The sequence below is a fragment of the Rhineura floridana genome, chromosome 16, assembly GCF_030035675.1.
Source record: "Rhineura floridana isolate rRhiFlo1 chromosome 16, rRhiFlo1.hap2, whole genome shotgun sequence".
NCBI classification, from domain to species: domain Eukaryota; kingdom Metazoa; phylum Chordata; class Lepidosauria; order Squamata; family Rhineuridae; genus Rhineura; species Rhineura floridana.
This window is the reverse complement of record NC_084495.1, coordinates 8,044,354-8,060,912: the sequence shown is the minus strand read 5'-3', so window position 1 is coordinate 8,060,912 and position 16,559 is coordinate 8,044,354. Positions and strand designations below refer to the sequence as shown.

The 16,559-nt window shown below is 45.4% G+C and overlaps 1 protein-coding gene across 2 annotated transcripts in view; it reads left to right on the top strand.

Annotated features, from left to right (window-relative positions):
• Nucleotides 1–16,559, top strand: part of LOC133371212 (pre-mRNA 3'-end-processing factor FIP1-like) — a 63,424-nt gene that overhangs the window by 4,826 nt on the left and 42,039 nt on the right. For both annotated transcript variants that reach the window (XM_061598391.1, XM_061598390.1), the window contains exons 2-5: nt 8,750–8,786; nt 12,455–12,536; nt 13,239–13,345; nt 15,381–15,439. In XM_061598391.1, coding sequence (XP_061454375.1) covers nt 8,750–8,786; nt 12,455–12,536; nt 13,239–13,345; nt 15,381–15,439 — 285 coding nt within the window. The remainder of the gene's footprint in view (nt 1–8,749; nt 8,787–12,454; nt 12,537–13,238; nt 13,346–15,380; nt 15,440–16,559) is intronic.

The following is a 16,559-nucleotide window of genomic DNA, read 5'->3' as shown; positions in this document are numbered from 1 at the left end:
AAAGGGGAATACAAATTCCAGGGGAGTTTGTGCATATTTATTTAATAGCCTACATATTGTACAATAAAAAGAGTACCTATGTGGTGAACATAAGGCATCCATCATGTAGCATCAAAGTACTGAACCTCTGGACAGTGATAGGCAATAAGCAGTGGACTGAGCTGTACATCAGAAATGGCCCATCTGAACAGAAGGGTCTGAATCAGGTGCTTGACACAATGCCTGATTAATATTACTGGGCAAGGAGTCCCACAATCTGGACACGAGAGCCCCAAACGCCCTATTTCTTGTTAGCCGTAAGGTGAACTTGGACTTTTGTCACAGCAGGGAATGCTGACTGTGTGTGTGTTTTTTCCAAAGGCTTCATGGAGGAGGTCTGCTTTGAGGGAGAAGCAGCGAGGTGGCTTCTTATAGCTGTCTTAGAGGCCAGTCAAGGAGGAAGGGCAAATGGAACAGAGGACCTTCAGGTGGCAGAAGGTGTCACGGGGCTGGAGTAGCAAGTGTCATGGGCAGGGATACAAACTGGCATATGAGGCAGAAATATGTTTTCCATGCCATTAGAATATCTTCTACAGTTGGCATTGGGAACTTGTGACTGTCGAGATGTTGCTTGACTGAAACATGGCTAATGCGAGACTATAGATGTTGCTGTGGCCTAGCAACGTCTGGGGAGAGCCACAGGTTTCCCCATCCTTGAATGAAAGGCTCCTGAGAGCTGGACGCGCCATCCAGAAAAGGAAGCTCCCTGCTGTATCTCTGCATGAGTGACTGCTCTGGTTTTTGTTGATTAGAACCAGGTTGGGGAACTTGTGACCCTCCAGACGTTGTTTGACTCCAACTCCTATCAGCCCCAGCCAGCATGGCCAATAGTAAGGGGTGATGGGAGTTGTTAAACGTTGTCAAATGTCTTGAGGGCTACCTTGCACCTGTTGCAGGTCAAACTGCATTCCACCACTATCTGTACAAACCTTGAATTTTCTGAATGAGTGGTGGCAAGCCCGCAGGGCAGATCCTGCCTACCAAGGTATTTCTAAAGGTCCATCAGTCCCTGAGCAAATGTACCAGCGGTTGCTTCTGCAGTGGCAGCACTGAATGGCCGCCGCCATTAAGAGGAGGTTGGAGCTGTCTGGGATAGGAAGGAGCACTCTTTTTAAAAAGTAATAATAATTTCTCAGGTACTGCTGCAACATCGGTGCATCCAGTCTGCTGTCAGTGGCATTGGTTGTTCAGTACTGCCACCATTGAAACAAATGAGAAATGTGCTCAAGCAGGTGACGGCCCTTTAGGAACCAGAGCTGCCTCCCCCTCATTCAGGAGTATAAATGGGAAGGGAGGGGAGGAAAATGTGTGCCTGAGCAGGTGTGTTTGGGGAATGTGCATGGGGAGTGGGTATGTGAGTGCAAGTACACACTCTGGTTGCGCCCACTGCTGACGTTAACAGGCTGAAAAAGGTCCGCCACTCCTGTTCTCAAATCTAGGTTTGTCTGAACTACTATCCATGTGCGTAGATCAAAAAAAGAAGGAAAAGTCCTTCTGTCTTGAGTTCGCAAATCTCATGGCTGCAGCTTAGGGGTAGAGCATCTGTTTTACATGCAGAAGTTTCCAGATTCACGCACTGGCATCTCTGGGAGTGGCTGGGAAAGACTCTTGTCCGAACTCCTGGAGAGCCTTTGTTTGTAGACCAAGGGTTCCCAAACTGTGGTCCGTGAGCTCCATTCAGGGGGTCCACAGTGTGTCTGGATTTGTGGTTGGAGCCAGAGATGGCACATCCCTCGCACTGAATATCTGTATTGATTTTTAATTGTATTGAATTTTAATTTAATTTAATATTGTATTTTATTGTGTTGCAATTTGAAGAAAAATCATTAAGTGGTCTGCGAAGACCTTTAGCAATTTTCAGGTGGTCCATGCGCAGGAAAAGCTTGAGAGCCACTGCTGCAGCCGATACCGAGCAAGGTGAACTAAGAGTCTGCCTCTGTACCAGGCAGCTTCTTTTGTTCTTGTGGGGGAGCTGAGGATAAAGTGTAACAAGTGATGTTAATCATCTAGAGCAGGAATGCGGAACTTGCGGCCCTCCAGATATTGCTGGACTACAGCTCCCATCATCCCTGACTGTTGGCCATGTTGGCTGCTCCCAATGGGAGTTAGAGTCCAACAACATCAGGATGGCCATCGGTTCCCCATCCCTGCGCTAGAGCCTTGGGTAGCAGCTAGTTATTTCCAAGAGCTGCTTGGAAAAGGGATCTAGGCTCAGCCTCCAACCCACTCATCCAGGAGTATGGCTAGGTCAATGATTCTTAACCTTTTTTGGGTTCCAGACCCCTTTGAGAATCTAATGAAAGCAATAGACTCCGATACCTAAATACAATTCATTTTATTGCATTGGAAATTGATTTTTTTCTTTCTGCGCCCGGGTTCACAGACCTCCTGAAGTCCATCCACAGAGCCCTTAGGGGTCCACAGACCACAGGTTAAGAAAACCTTAGGCTAGGGCAATGCAAATAAGGCACCTGCCCTGAGCACACCCTGGTCAGGGATACCAAATGGCATCAAACTGTGGACTGGTGACCATAATTAGAACAGTTACATAACTTAAGGATTTGGTTTCAGCATAATATTATTAATTTCCATTCAATTTATTAGTCACTTGACACATGAGGAATCTCCAAGTGACAAAACGTAAAACCATAAAGCATATGGCACGGAACCAGAAGTAAGAATTGCATATTACAATAATACGCAGACATTCAGCCCACTTTCAAGACAGCAGCTGAACATTCAGGTCTCTCCTTGCCTGGAGGGTTAGTAAGGGGGCTAGCCAGGCAGAGGGGCACCCTTGCAGCTTCCCACTGGCCCTGTGCCTGCAGGCTTAGGCGTTCTGTGTCACTGATGAGAGCAAAGAAAGTTGGTGTCGTGTGACATTGGGTGGCAGATTTTCTATATGACTACTCCTCAGGAGCAGTCTTATCTGAGCAGTGGGGAAAACTTGAAATTTCAGCAGCAGTATCCTTTAACTTTCACAACAGTGCTCAATTTGCCCCAATGTTGGATCCAGACTATCTCTGTGTAGAATCAGGAGACTCCTTTAGACATAGAAATGACTGATGATGGCACTTTTTGTCTCTCATACCTTCCCAAAGTGGACTGCCAACACGTCCCATTGTTGCAGCCTCTATGCCAGCCTTTCCCAACCAGTGTGCCTCCAGATGTTGTTGGACCACAACTCCCATCAGCCTCAGCCAGCATTGCCAATGGTCAGCAAAGATGGGAGTTGTGGTCCAACAACATCTGGAGGCACACTGGTTGGGAAAGGCTGCTCTGTGCTCTCACTTCATCTTGCTCACCAATGGGTAGGCAACTGTGGGGCCAGCCAGTGGTACTCAGTGACCTAGTTAGCACATAACATTAGGCCATGGTTTATTTAACAAACCATGAGTTATCCCACAGACAATCAAACCATGAGTTATCCCACAGACAATCAAACACACCATGGGCTTGTTTCCCCAGTTTGTTTTGTTTTCTGGGTGTTCTTGGCTTTGCAGCTTGATGAGTGTCTAGGGTGGACAACCAAGCCATGGTTAAGAAAGGATGCTGGGTTTGCAGGTAAAGCCAAGCCACAGTTAAAACAAAGCAAGGTTCAGAAGCCACCAACTAACTATGGCTTCAAATGGTGGTTTATTGGCAGTAAACAAACCATAATTAAGCTGCTGGGAAGAGTTTGGGTGATCAAACAAACCAAGGGCAAGCCAGGCCAGTGTCTGAATTTGACCCTGAAGTCACGAGTTGCTGATTTGCTCAGCCAGAGGGCCAGTTGGTATTGAGTGCACTGATGCACATGTGATGTATAGGTCTCAGTGCTGGGCATGTAGAGAGGCCCTGGTTCCAGTCGCTTTTCAGCTGCATAGTTTGTTGTGTGACCTTGGTCTAGTTACCTTGCAAGAGTGTTGTGAGGACAAGGGGGTGGGAACCTTGACCTCCTTGAAAGATCATAAATTCATATTTGAGCAGTGATTGTTTGCTGTTGAGAGCCAGTGTGGTGTAGTGGTTAGAGTGTTGGACTACGACCTGGGAGACCAGAGTTCGAATCCCCACACAGCCTTGAAGCGCACTGGGTACCTTGGGCCACTCACTGCCTCTCAGCCTCATGAAAACCCTATTCATAGGGTCGCCATAAGTAGGAATCGACTTGAAGGCAGTACATTTACATTTAAGACAGCCAGTGTGGTGTAGTGGTTAAGGTGTTGGTCTATGACCTGGGAGACCAGGGTTCGAATCCCCACACAGCCATGGAGCTCACTGGGTGACCTTGGGCCAGTCACTGCCTCTCAGCCTCAGAGGAAGGCAATGGTAAACCCCCTCTGAATACCGCTTGCCACGAAAACCCTGTTCATGGGGTCGCCATAAGTCAGGATCGACTTGAAGGCAGTCTGCTTCCATTTTCATGATTTCACCCATCCTCACCTCCCCAACAAAAAATTGGCAGAGGTTTTAGGCCCCTTTTTGATTCCCCGAGAGCCAGTGTGGCCTAGTGGTTGGAGTGTTGAACTACGACCTGGGAGACCAGGGTTCGAATCCCCACACAGCCATGAAGCTCACGGGTGACTTTGGGCCAGTCACTGCCTCTCAGCCTCAGAGGAAGGCAATGGTAAACCCCCTCTGAATACCGCTTACCCTGAAAGCCCTATTCATAGGGTCACCATAAGTCAGGATCAACTTGAAGGCAGTCCATTTCCATTTTGTTTGCTGTTAAAATACTGCTGGAATTTCCAATCATGGCGTTCTGCTGTTTCTTTTGGGATGTGACAGTGTGCATGGTTCAGAAGTAAATGTGTGCACTCTTTGGTGGTGTCTTCCCTACATCTCTGCGCCAGTGCAAAAGAACAAGGGATTGCTAGTGTTTTTTTCAGTATGGGAGGAAAGCAGAAAAGAAAAAGAACAAATCTAAGGTTGCATGCGCTTACTTGGGAGGAATTACCACTAAACTCTGCAGGCCTGAGTAAACGTGGATAGGATTGTGCCGCACAGTTAGGCTGCGAGTACTCGCAGGCTGAAGGGCATGTTTCATATAAAGTTGTCAAGTACTTTTATTATTTTTTTTCCTGTTTGTGAAGAAATGTCAGGAGATGACTCACCTAAAAATGAAGGTGTGGCCAAATTAATTGGCAAGGTTGCATTTTAAGAGTCTGCTTATCTAAATTTTAGGCTACTTTTGGTTCTGGGAAAGATCCTCCGTGGCGCAGAGTCATAAGCGGCAGTAACGCAGCCGAAGCTCTGCTCACGGCCGGAGTTCGATTCCAACGGAAGGAGGAAGTCGAATCTCTGGTAAAAGGGGTCGAGGCCCACTCAGCCTTCCATCCATCCGTGGTCGGTAAAATGAGTACCCGGCATATGCTGGGGGGTAAAGAAAGGCCGGGGATGGAACTGGCAAACCCACCCCATATATACGGTCTGCCTAGTAAACGTTGCAAGACGTCACCCTGAGAGTCGGAAACGACTCGCTCTACAAGTGCAGGGACACCTTTACTTTCTTTGGTTCTGGGATGTTACTGTATGAGAGATGCGGGGGGAACTATTCACAGTGTCTTTTTCCTCTTACAGTGAAAGTTTTTCTTTATGTAGCTGTTAAGCTCACACCTCACATCTTAAAAACGCATCCATACCAAGGCTGTAGTGATATGTAAAATCCATTTAAATGTTAACCAATCAAAATTCTTTGATTGGCTGAGAGACATGAAAAGTACTCCTCTTTCTACTTAATTTTTGCTCCAATATTTTCTTAATGCTTGTGCATGATGGTAATATTATTTAAGGCAGGAGGGTGGGGGGAACTTGTAGGTCTCCAGATGCTGTTGGACTATAGTTCCCACCATCTCTGATCATTGGCCACGCTATCTAAGGCTGATGGGAGCTGCATTTGACTTCAAAATAGCCACTTGGTCTTCAGCCATAACAAGTGACAATTTGTTTCCAGACAACTGGGTGAGAAAATATTACAAAAGTCATGATGTGTGTGGGGGGGGGTTGTTTACTTTTAGGACACAAAACAACTACTATAAATCTAATTGGACAGCCAGGCCAGTAAAAAAAAAAGAAACCAATGATTTTGGGGAACATGCTTGCTTGGCTGACAATATTTTTGTATTTCCATATGGCAGCTTTTAAGACCATCGCAAAAGAACAGTATGTTACACCAGAGGCTACCTAACTTTGGACCACCAGTGTTCCATTGGTGTTCCTTCATTCAGGTAGTCCATGGCGTGTCTGTGGATTTGTGATTTAAGAGAGGAGACAACATATCCATCGCATTGAATATCCATGTTGGTTTTTTTAATTCTATGGAATTTAAATTCCAGACCTTTCCTTTCGAGGTCTGGCAAAGTCTGAGCCCACCTCCTTTCTGCAACACTTTCCTCTAGCATTTCGTGGCCAGGATTAAGCTAGGAAGTGCCAGGTGACTTTGGCACCATCTGTGCTACACGCTTAAAGCAGCGTCATGCCATTTTAAATAGTCATGGTTTCCTTCAAAGAATCCTGGGAACTATCACTTGTTTAGGGTTCCGAGAGTTGTCAGGAGACCCCTATGCCTCTCACAGAGCTGCAGTTCCCAGAGTGGTTTATCAACTAATCAGAGTGGCTTAATAATTAAAAGAAGCAATTAAAATACAATTAAAAATCATACTGTATCTGGCACAGCACGTTACACTTGCTACAACAGACAGAAAAATCAATGAGTGGTCTGTCAAAGCCCTCTGCAATTTCTAGGTGGTCTGTGGGAGAAAAAAAGTTTGAGAACTACTAGTATTAAAAAAAGAAAGAAATCAACCTAATATTTCTCCTAAATGGGTAATTTCTGGCAGGGTTGGGCAGAAGGTAGGTTGGGATACACTGCTAGATCTTTGGATGATTTCTGACCCGTTTCTGACCCATGTTGTTTTAACAATAGCAACCAGGGGCATTTTTTTTAGATCTGGGGGGGCTTAATCCTGATTATCTTGCGCTATGTGCCAGATCTCCAGCCCTTCCCCGCCGTATCTTAAATTTCATCTTAACTTGCACAGAGACCTAAATTTGCATCTGTACATTATTAGCAAATGAAAAATTTATGTGAAGTTGTGTCACCTCGGCCTAGCAATGCCACTGACAACAAAATCCCCCGTCTCCGCTCCAAATTAAACTGTTGATATGAAGAAAGCAGCTGGATGACCAGGCATTATTTTTTGCGTGGAAGAACTCTGAACTCACCTCAGTTTTGGTACTGAAAGCAAATGCTGGGATCTGTAGGCCTCACTGCTGCACAAGGCAACCAGGACCAGCAGGGAGCCTAGAATGGGATGTCGTGGATGCGGCAGTGGCCCAAAGCAAGATAACTGAGGCCCCATCTTCACTCTATGTTTACAACAGTATTGTATCACTTTAACAGTTAGTCTGTGTTAGAATTGCTTTTAATATGTTTTCTTTAATAATATGTTTTAACCCTTTTTTTAAAAAAAGATGTTTTTAAAGCTTTTCTAAAAATGTTTTTAATGTTGTTTTGTTTTAATGTATTTTAAGGTTTTTTAATGATGTTTTAAAGTGTTTTTAGTGTTTTTGTTTGCCGCCCTGGGCTCCTGCAGGGAGGAAGGGCAGGATATAAATCAAATAATAAAATAAACAGTCCTGGCTTCCCCCAAAGAATCCTGGGAAGTGTAGTTTGTGAAGGGTGCTGAGAGTTGCTAGGAGACTCCTATTCCCCTCACAGAGCTACAATTCCCAGAGTTCCCTGGGAACAGAAATTGACTGATAAACCACTCTTTGGTATTAGTTTGTTTATTTATTAAATTATATAACAGCCTTTGTCAAAAGACCCCAGCGTGGTTCACGACACAGAACATAACGAACAATACATGCCAATACTTAACATAAAATATCTATACAATACAAAAAAGTAAAGCAATTCTAATAAGAAATACATCATAAAAATGCAAAGTCTCACTTCTCTGTTTATCTCAGGTACAGCTGTAAAACGTATAAGAGCAACAACCTAAGAAATGAGGGAGGGGGAAATTGGGAGCAGGGTATAGAAAACACTGAAACAATGTACAACTACACAATCCACTCCCTATGCAAAAGTAGCTCTTAATTCCCCCCTCCCGCCCTCACAGACAATGGCAGATGCTCGCAGCTCTCACCCTGGGAGATCTCCACTTCCCTGCCTCCCTTTATCTGCCACCTTCATGTGGGTGAAGCCCTTGTCCGTCCCAGAAGGGAAGACACCGTAAGGATAATTTCCTTTGGGGTGACCCTCCTCCTTATGTTGCTACATCTTTGGGCAGCCAGAGTATATTAGTACAGGCATACCCTGCTTTAACGTTCGCAATGGGACCGGAGAGCATACTTTAAGCGAAAATAAACTTTAAGTGAAGCAGTTATTTTCACTTGTACTGCACGCAATCACCACTAGATGGCAGCAGCGTCATGCCTATAAAGTGTACATTATTGCGAAGCGCGCGAACGTTAAGCGGGGTATGGGGACGTATGGAGCATGTGCGTTATAGCGAGGCAACATTAAGTGAAGCGACGTTAAGCGGGGTATGCCTGTATACTATACTGGCGATACCTTGCGCTGACTTTTGCAGAGGGGAAAAGTTCCATAAGCTTGTTGCATATTTTGTAGGTAGGAATGTGCCCAGATGTGGTGGCATGGGAGAACCCTAAAGTTTCTGAAGTCTTTAGTATTGCCTTTCATGCATTTTTTTTCTTGTGTTTTCAGATGACAATGGTAAGCAAGAAGATGGACTGATCCCTGGGTAAATCTTAAAAGTTTTTCATTCAGAGTCAAAATGTGTTTTTTTCGGGGGGGGGATGTGGTTGCATATATTTGTAATTTCTGTATTTATTTGATATGTTTATGCCTTCTTTCTTCTCACGTAGTTCAAAGAATCCAAAGCAGAATAGGCTTAGTGCAGGGATAGGGAAAGCTGTGCCTCTCCAGGTCACATTGGGCTCCTAACTCCCATCAGCTTGCAAGCCTATCTGTGGCTGCATACTCTAACTACATTCCCTACCAAGAATCCTGGGAACTGTATTTTGCCCCTCACAGAGCTCCAATTCCAGCACCCTTAACAGACTACAGTTCCCAGGATTCTTTGGGGGAAGCCATGTGATTTAAATGTATGGTGTAGCAACATCTGGAGGATGCTGTGTTGGCTATTCCTGATTTGCTGTTTTGAGGAATTGGGTGGTCTCTTACTGCTTTTGAACTGCTGTTTTATTGATTTTTTGTGGGGGATCATTTTAGTGCAGCTTTCCCCACCTTTGTGCATGGCTGGGGCTAATGCGAGTTGTAGTCCCAACAGCATCTGGAGGGCACCAGGTTGGGGAAGGCTATTTTAGTGCTGCTTATTGGTTTTAAATTTCATTTGCTTTTACGCTTGATTGCATTTCTCTATTTGTCAGTTGCTTTGGTTGTCTTTTTTTAAAAAACAAACAGAAAACATGGATGAAAATAAATAAATGGTGAGCTTTAACAATCCAACATCCACTCTTTGGGTTGATGATTGATTACAATTGGCCTTGTGTAGCAGTGAGGACATTTCAGTTATGGAGCACTGTGTGCTTGGATGAGATGATACATTACAGCAGGGGTGGGGGTTCTTTTGGCCTGGTGGAACAGATCTTTATCTCCTCTTGCTCCTGCAGGCCAAGTTAGACAGGTGGGTAGGTCCACCCACCAGTCCATCATAGTAACATCAGGTGACTGACTCCTGTCAAAGTGCAGCGCTTCCCAAACGTCCGACATCCAGCTGGTTGCCAGGCATTTGGGAAGCACTGTGCAAAGCCCCTTTCAGCCAACCCCTGCCCTTACCTGCCCCACCCTTGACATCATATGTGCTGTCAGGTGTAGGATAGGTGGGCATGGATTGGTTGAAACTGCCTCCCAGGCCAAACAGGTTAGCTGTTGTCCCCCTTCCGCCCGCCCACCCCTGCATTAGAGGAACTGAGGGATGAACGTGCTTCCTGAAGGATCCCTTTCCAGCCAGGACTGGCCATTGGTTCTCTACTTCTCCAGAATGCTCCTGGAAGAATGACATGCAGACCAAGTACACATGGAGCCTTGTCCTTTCCACTCATAGCTAGAGAGGCGAAGGCTTGAAAAAATGGGGAGGGGGGCATTTTTCCGTTTTTTAATTTTTCTTTTGGGGGGGGGAAACACAAGAAAGCTTTGGGGGGAAACCAGGAAAAAAACCTCATTTTTTACCTTGAATCTTTTTCCTGATGTTCGCATCTCTACTCGTAGTTGAAACCATGAGCTGAAATTCTTTACTGCCCCATGTGCCTAGGTTTTGGGACTTTGCCTTCTGAGAGGAGCCCATATTGTAAGGCATAGACCTTCCTTTTTAGGATGGGTGGGGAACCTCAGGCCCTGGGAGCTGAATGCAGCCCCTCCCTCCGGCATCTCTCTCTACCTGGCCCTCTTCAGGAACAAAAAGGGGGAAAGCACTGAATAATAGCTGAAAAAAGAGACACAAACTCCGGTGCTATAAAGATGTTTTATTTACTTGCTCTATGCATTTTGGAGATAACTTCTTCAGGAGCTAAAAACGAAAACAAAATAAATACAAGAATAATATCTTGTGGACAACACCATGGTCATTGCTACAAACATATTTGAGACCACATCCGATACCAAAACTTGACATCCTAAAACCTTTATGCTCGTTAATTAGAGGTACATTCACCACATTTACATAACATAAAATATTTCTGTGCCCTGACTGACAAAATAAATAGTCAGAGAAATGCCATTTCTTACAAATGCACCTGAGTTGGAAACCCCACTCTCCCAGTTGCTTTGCAGTTGCAAGAAATGGCCTCTAAATTCTTGTATAAATACTTTTGCGGTAATGACCATGGTGTTGTCCACAAGGTACTATTTTTGTTTTTAGCTCCTGAAGAAGTTGCCTCTGAAGAGCAAGTACAGAAATCATCTTTATAGCTCCTTAGAACTCTTCCCCAGGCCACAGCCAACTGTTTTTGCCTGGCTGGGATATATTCTGGAACTCTGATCATGCCTCTTGCTTGCTTGGATGGAGAGGGGTGCCTGAGTGTGTGCATCAACTAGTCTGCTATATAGAAGGTAACATTTACATTTGTTGCTCCAGTCACTTTTCCCTCTGACCCCACCCACCACTGGCCCTCAGAAGGTAGCATGGCCCTCAGGCTGAAAATGACTCCCCACCGCTGCATGATAAGATGCATTAATCTTGCTTGTGTTCTTTTCCTTTATTATGGGGTTGTTTTCATGACAGTTGCTGTTTGCTCTAACCTGGTGCTCTTTTCATTAGTGCGTAAGTTTTATTCTGCTGCTTTTAGTCATTTTTATTCTTTCTTTTTTGAGAACGTCTGTTTTTGTTGTTATCCCTTGGATAGTTTAAAGCCTGGATGGGGAACCTCCAGAAGTTGGTGAATTCCAGCTCCTGGGTCCAGCCCGCTTGGCCAATGGCCAGTGAAGAAGGGAGTTGTAGTCCAACAATGTCTGGAAGACCAAAGGTTACCCACTCATCTTTTAAAGGAATGGTGGGACAGAAATGTTTTAAATAAAAAATTGGCGGGTTTGCTGGAAGGCAGAGCTGCCACTTTTCTAAGCCATCCCAGCTCCAAGCCAGCTGAATAGGGATGGGATCTGTTGGTCAGTGCTGGTTCAAAGCATTCTGTCGACCTAGCAGGCTGGCTTCGATTCAAGCTTGTTCTGTATCCACTAGCCGCTGTTTTTACTGATCCATGTGTTTTGTTTTGCTCGGAAAAATAATTTATTTTAATATTGATATTTTTTAAAGGAAATAATTGATATTTTAATAGGAAAGCCTGATAAATTATCATTCTTATGATCAATGTTTTACAGGTGGATTATTTTAAAAAGTCTGTTTTCAAAAATATCTGCGGACATTTGCTACATTACAATCCAGTCCTCAGCGATTGAGAATAAGCCAATCAATGGAAAATTTGGTACCAAATCCAAGTTGCGTGGAATTCTAGCACCTCCCTACAACTGAAGCACATGGAAGATTTTGTGGAGTCCTTGAGTCATGAGCCTAGACCACACTTTTCCATCCTGATGCCCTTCAGATGTTTTGAACCATAACTCCCATCAGCCCCAGCCAGCATATTCAGCAGTGATGGAGGTTGTAGTTAAAAAAAAAAATCTGGAGAGCTCCAGGTTGGGAAAGTCTGGCCTAGAGCTATACATGAGCCACAATTATTCAGTGCTATGTGAAATGGGCATCCCATTTGAGGAATCTTAAACGCACCAGTATAGAAAACGGAAAACAGTATTTTGTGTGTGTGTCTTTTGCTGATTGTGGTGGTCAGTCAGCCCTCTGTTGCCTTGCCAGGATTGTTGATCGTTGTGACTGAGATGGATTTTGGGCAGAAGCCAACGTGAGTTGTTCTTGTCTGTGTGTTTTGCATTTATTAGACATGCAGAATCTCACCCTTTACAAAATGTTCCCAAGGAGAACAGGATTGTCAACAGTGAAGATCGAGAACTGTTGCATCAAGTAAGTAGCCTAACTAAGCCGAAAGCTTACCGGCCACCCCTAATCTGGTCCCCTGCAGGTGCTTTGGACTCCAATTCCCATCAGCCCCAGCATCGTACAGTCATGCTGGCTAGGGCTGATGGGGGTTGAAGCCCAAAATACTTGGAGGGCACCAGGTTAAGGAAGACTGGTTTAGAAGAAAGGTTTGACTCTTTGCCATACTTAACAAAAGAAGACAAGGACGAAAAGACCCAGAACAGATTGGGAAGATGTTCAGTTCATTGGTAAAATATTGTTAACTAATTGGTAAAGGCAGACTGCTTTTGCATGGGTAGCGGCTTGTGCTATTTCTTCATTTACTTAAAATTGCAATAGAACCTAGGAGTAGAGACGTGCTCACTGTTCTGACAGTTCCAGTGCATCTCCACCTCTCTCTTCTGAAAACGGGGGCACATGACTCTAGTCGAACCCTGCCCCTTTTTTTGTAAATCATGGTGGGAGCAGCTCAAGTGTGGGTTTTTTAAAAAATTCGCTTAAGAGTTTTCGCAGCTGATTGGCAGATCAACCTGTTCCCCCTCCAGGTGTGGCTCATGTAAATGCTTTGCTGTAGGCTCCTAGTGTGTTTACAGCCTCACTGAATCTGAACCAACCTAAAGTGTTGCAGTGCTGGCCTTTTTTTAAGACCTGGCTTCTCACCATGTACATTTTTGGTCTCCCTGTCAGGCCCTTCCGAGTGGAGAAGATGAAGAGGAGGACAGCGAAAGTGACAGCGATGATGATGACATCCGAGTCACAATTGGCAATATCAAAACGGGAGCGCCGTCTTACATGTATGTTTGCGAGGCTCACGGAATTCTCATCTTGGCCTTATTCCTTAGCAGCTCAGAATCTGATCTTGTTTTATTTTTTGTTGCGCTGTTGGCCTCCACGTTTAGAAAGGTAAGGAGAAAATGGGGGAAAGAGAAAGGAGCAGACTGTGGGCCTATATAGTCAGTCTGAGAAGTTAGAAGACACATGCCCTTGGCCTTGGGAAAGGGGCACTAAAGATCAGGATGCCTCTTGGACAGAGGGGGCTGGCGGCTCCTTGCCATCAGCACCTTGGACAGCTTTTTGCAAGTTTGGACTAAAACCCAGGGTGGATTCCACTGGCCCACTGACATAGAGCCACCAGCCACCACTGCTCTGGGGTAATTAGACCACAGTGTTTCCCTGTTCCCATGTGCTGTTACTGTAGAACAGCCTTTCCCAACTTGATACCCTCCATATGTTACCACACTACAACTCCCATCATCTCTGACCATTGACTGTGATGGCTGTGATTTATGAGAGTTGCAGTCCAACAACATCTGGAGGGCACCCAGCTGGGGAAGGCTGATAATAACTAGTCTGGGCAACAGAAATCCAGCTTCGTATGACTTCCAATTGTGTTTTTATACCTTTCCTTTCTAGTGAACAACAGGAAGGTAAAAATAGATAGGAAGCTTATTACCCTGAATTTATGTTTTGGCCTCCAAATACGGTATAATCCATTGGAAAGTATATTCAGATTGGGTTATGAGGCATCTTGATAGCTTTTGGGAAAGTCTTGTGAGGTCTTCCGAATTCATGGTTGTATTTATGTAATCTGTGAGGTGTGTTGGGGCAGAGTTGATAAATCACAGTTGGGCAACAGGGTTGAGGGTTTACTAATCCAGAGCTGGATTAACTCTCATGCCAGTTGTTTTGCTTTATTTTATGAGATCCATCCAAATCACAGACCTGTTGTGGGATGATTAATTGGGAGAGTCATCTTTTTGTAGATGATGTATTGTGCCCTCTTTTTGTGATAAGACTCCTTGAAAATGCCCCACTGCCAGCCTGTGGTTTAACCTCATTAAGGAACTAACCAATGTTTTCAGATTTGGAGCGTGGGGTGTACAGGTCCTAGGAAGCTGATTTGTGCCATGTTGGATAGTGGCTGCATCTGGGCATCGTCCTCAATCCTCCAAACAATGGGTTGGGAACCTCCAACTCGCGGGCCTAACTAGGCCTCCACATTTAGCCTACAGTATGGTTTGCACTAAGCCACACCCACCTTGTCCATCCCCTGAACGGATATGATGTCAGGCCCGGGATAAGTAAATCCACAGGACCAAACAGAAAAGGAAGAATTGGGAGTGCACTCTTTAGGGTACTTCCAGTTCTTCCTTTGCAACCCGGCTCAAATCTAGGCCGTGCTACAAAGGCAAAATCTTGATCATAAGAGTGTGCTCTCAATTCTTCCTTCAGAGTTTAATCACCTGATGTCAGGCAACTGACCAGTGGGCGGTCCCACCCACCTGTCAAAGGGGCCCGCAGGGAGTGTGGGAGTTTTAGATCCGAGTACAGTTCCCCATACCTGCTTCAAACCCATGGTTTGCAATATTGGTTTGAAGGCTCTCTCAAACTCCAGTTTGCAAGTTTGGACATCACTGCAAACTGTGGTTTGAGGAAAACTAGGAAGTGTTTGATGGTGCTTACACCCATAGCTCATTCACCATGGTTTGAAGGATTAGGAGCATGATTTGAATGCAGCCTGTCTGTCCTAGCAGAGTGTTATCTCCTCTAATTTGTGACAGCTTTCTAGATGCCACACAGTGCACCTGTCACTGCTCAGTGGGCTTCTAGCAAGTGTGAGATTATAAAAGGGTCACGCTCCATACTTTGTTAGAACTTCAGCTGATCAGACCAGGTACGTTTCTTGGCTCTGTTCTGCTTCTCACATGTTAGCCTGGCCACTTTTTGTGGCTCACTGAAACCAAACCAAGAGAGGATTCAACAGAGGCCTATTCCAGCAGTCTGTTGTAGCTGTGTCTTGATCCTTTCCCCCCCCCTCTCTCTCCCTAGGGGGACCCCCATGAATCTGAATCTAAAAACGGGCCGAGGCTATGGAGCAACAGCATCAGGTATTCTTATGGCTTTCATTGACTGTGTGGCTTTTCCTCCTTTCAGACCCCCCATCAAGATGGATCCTGTGCAGCAGGGGCGATGAACCTTCGCCCTGAGGGTCAAATGCTGCCCTCCAGATCTCTGCATCTGGCCCATGGGGCTCTCCCCAGGCCGCACCCCTCGCCAGCTTTGCTCCGCCTCTCCTTGAATGATTTTGCCTGACTGGATGTTCCCTTGAACTGTCATAAAGCTTCTTGCTTGGCTAGATGGAGAGGGGTGTCTGGGAGTAGAAACCTCTGGCTACCATCGCTCTGTGCACTTTGCCTCTTGCCTTGCCCATTAATTGAATGCAGCCCCATAGCTCCATAATGGAGGCTGAAAAAAGGTTCCCTACCCCTGCTGAGGTGCATGAGGCAAGGAAGCTGAGCCCGCAAGCAGCCTTGGCTAAGTAGAGTCCATGCCTCCAAACGGAAGAATTGAAACCCTTGGTCTGGATTCTGGTGGGGGGGCTTTATATTGTCTAACAACTTACAGCCTGGCTGATGAACAACCCACACTAGACCCCCCCCCTCCCATCTGATCTCTGTCTGGCTGCATCCTAACATAACAGGAGAAGTTTCAGGCTGATCAGCTGTCCTCTCCCTTCTCCTTTGGATTTGGATTCTGGGACCATGGGCTATGCTTCCTGGAAGATGGCTGGCTGGCAAGTGATGGGTTGCATCTCACAAGGACTGGGGAGAATGTGTTTGGCCACAGCATGGAGAAGTTCATCAGGAGGGCTTTAAACTGAATCCTAAAGGGGAGGGAGACGTAAACTTGGTGGTAACAACTGATGAAGGCTTATGCACAGTAGTGGGACCAAAGAGATCGGCTCTAATAGGGCCCAGTAACAGCCCTCAGAAAAATGTAGTAAGGAAGCCAAGCCATAAATCACATGGTCTTCGGTGTCTGTATACTAATGCGCAGAGCATGGGAAACAAGCAGGACAAACTTAATCTCTTAATACAGGAGGGCAATTTCAACTTGATAGGTATAACTGAAACTTGGTGGGATGACTCCCATGACTGGAATACAGCAATTGAAGGATATAACTTGTTCAAGAAGAACAGAAGGAATAAAAAAGGAGGTGGAGTTGCA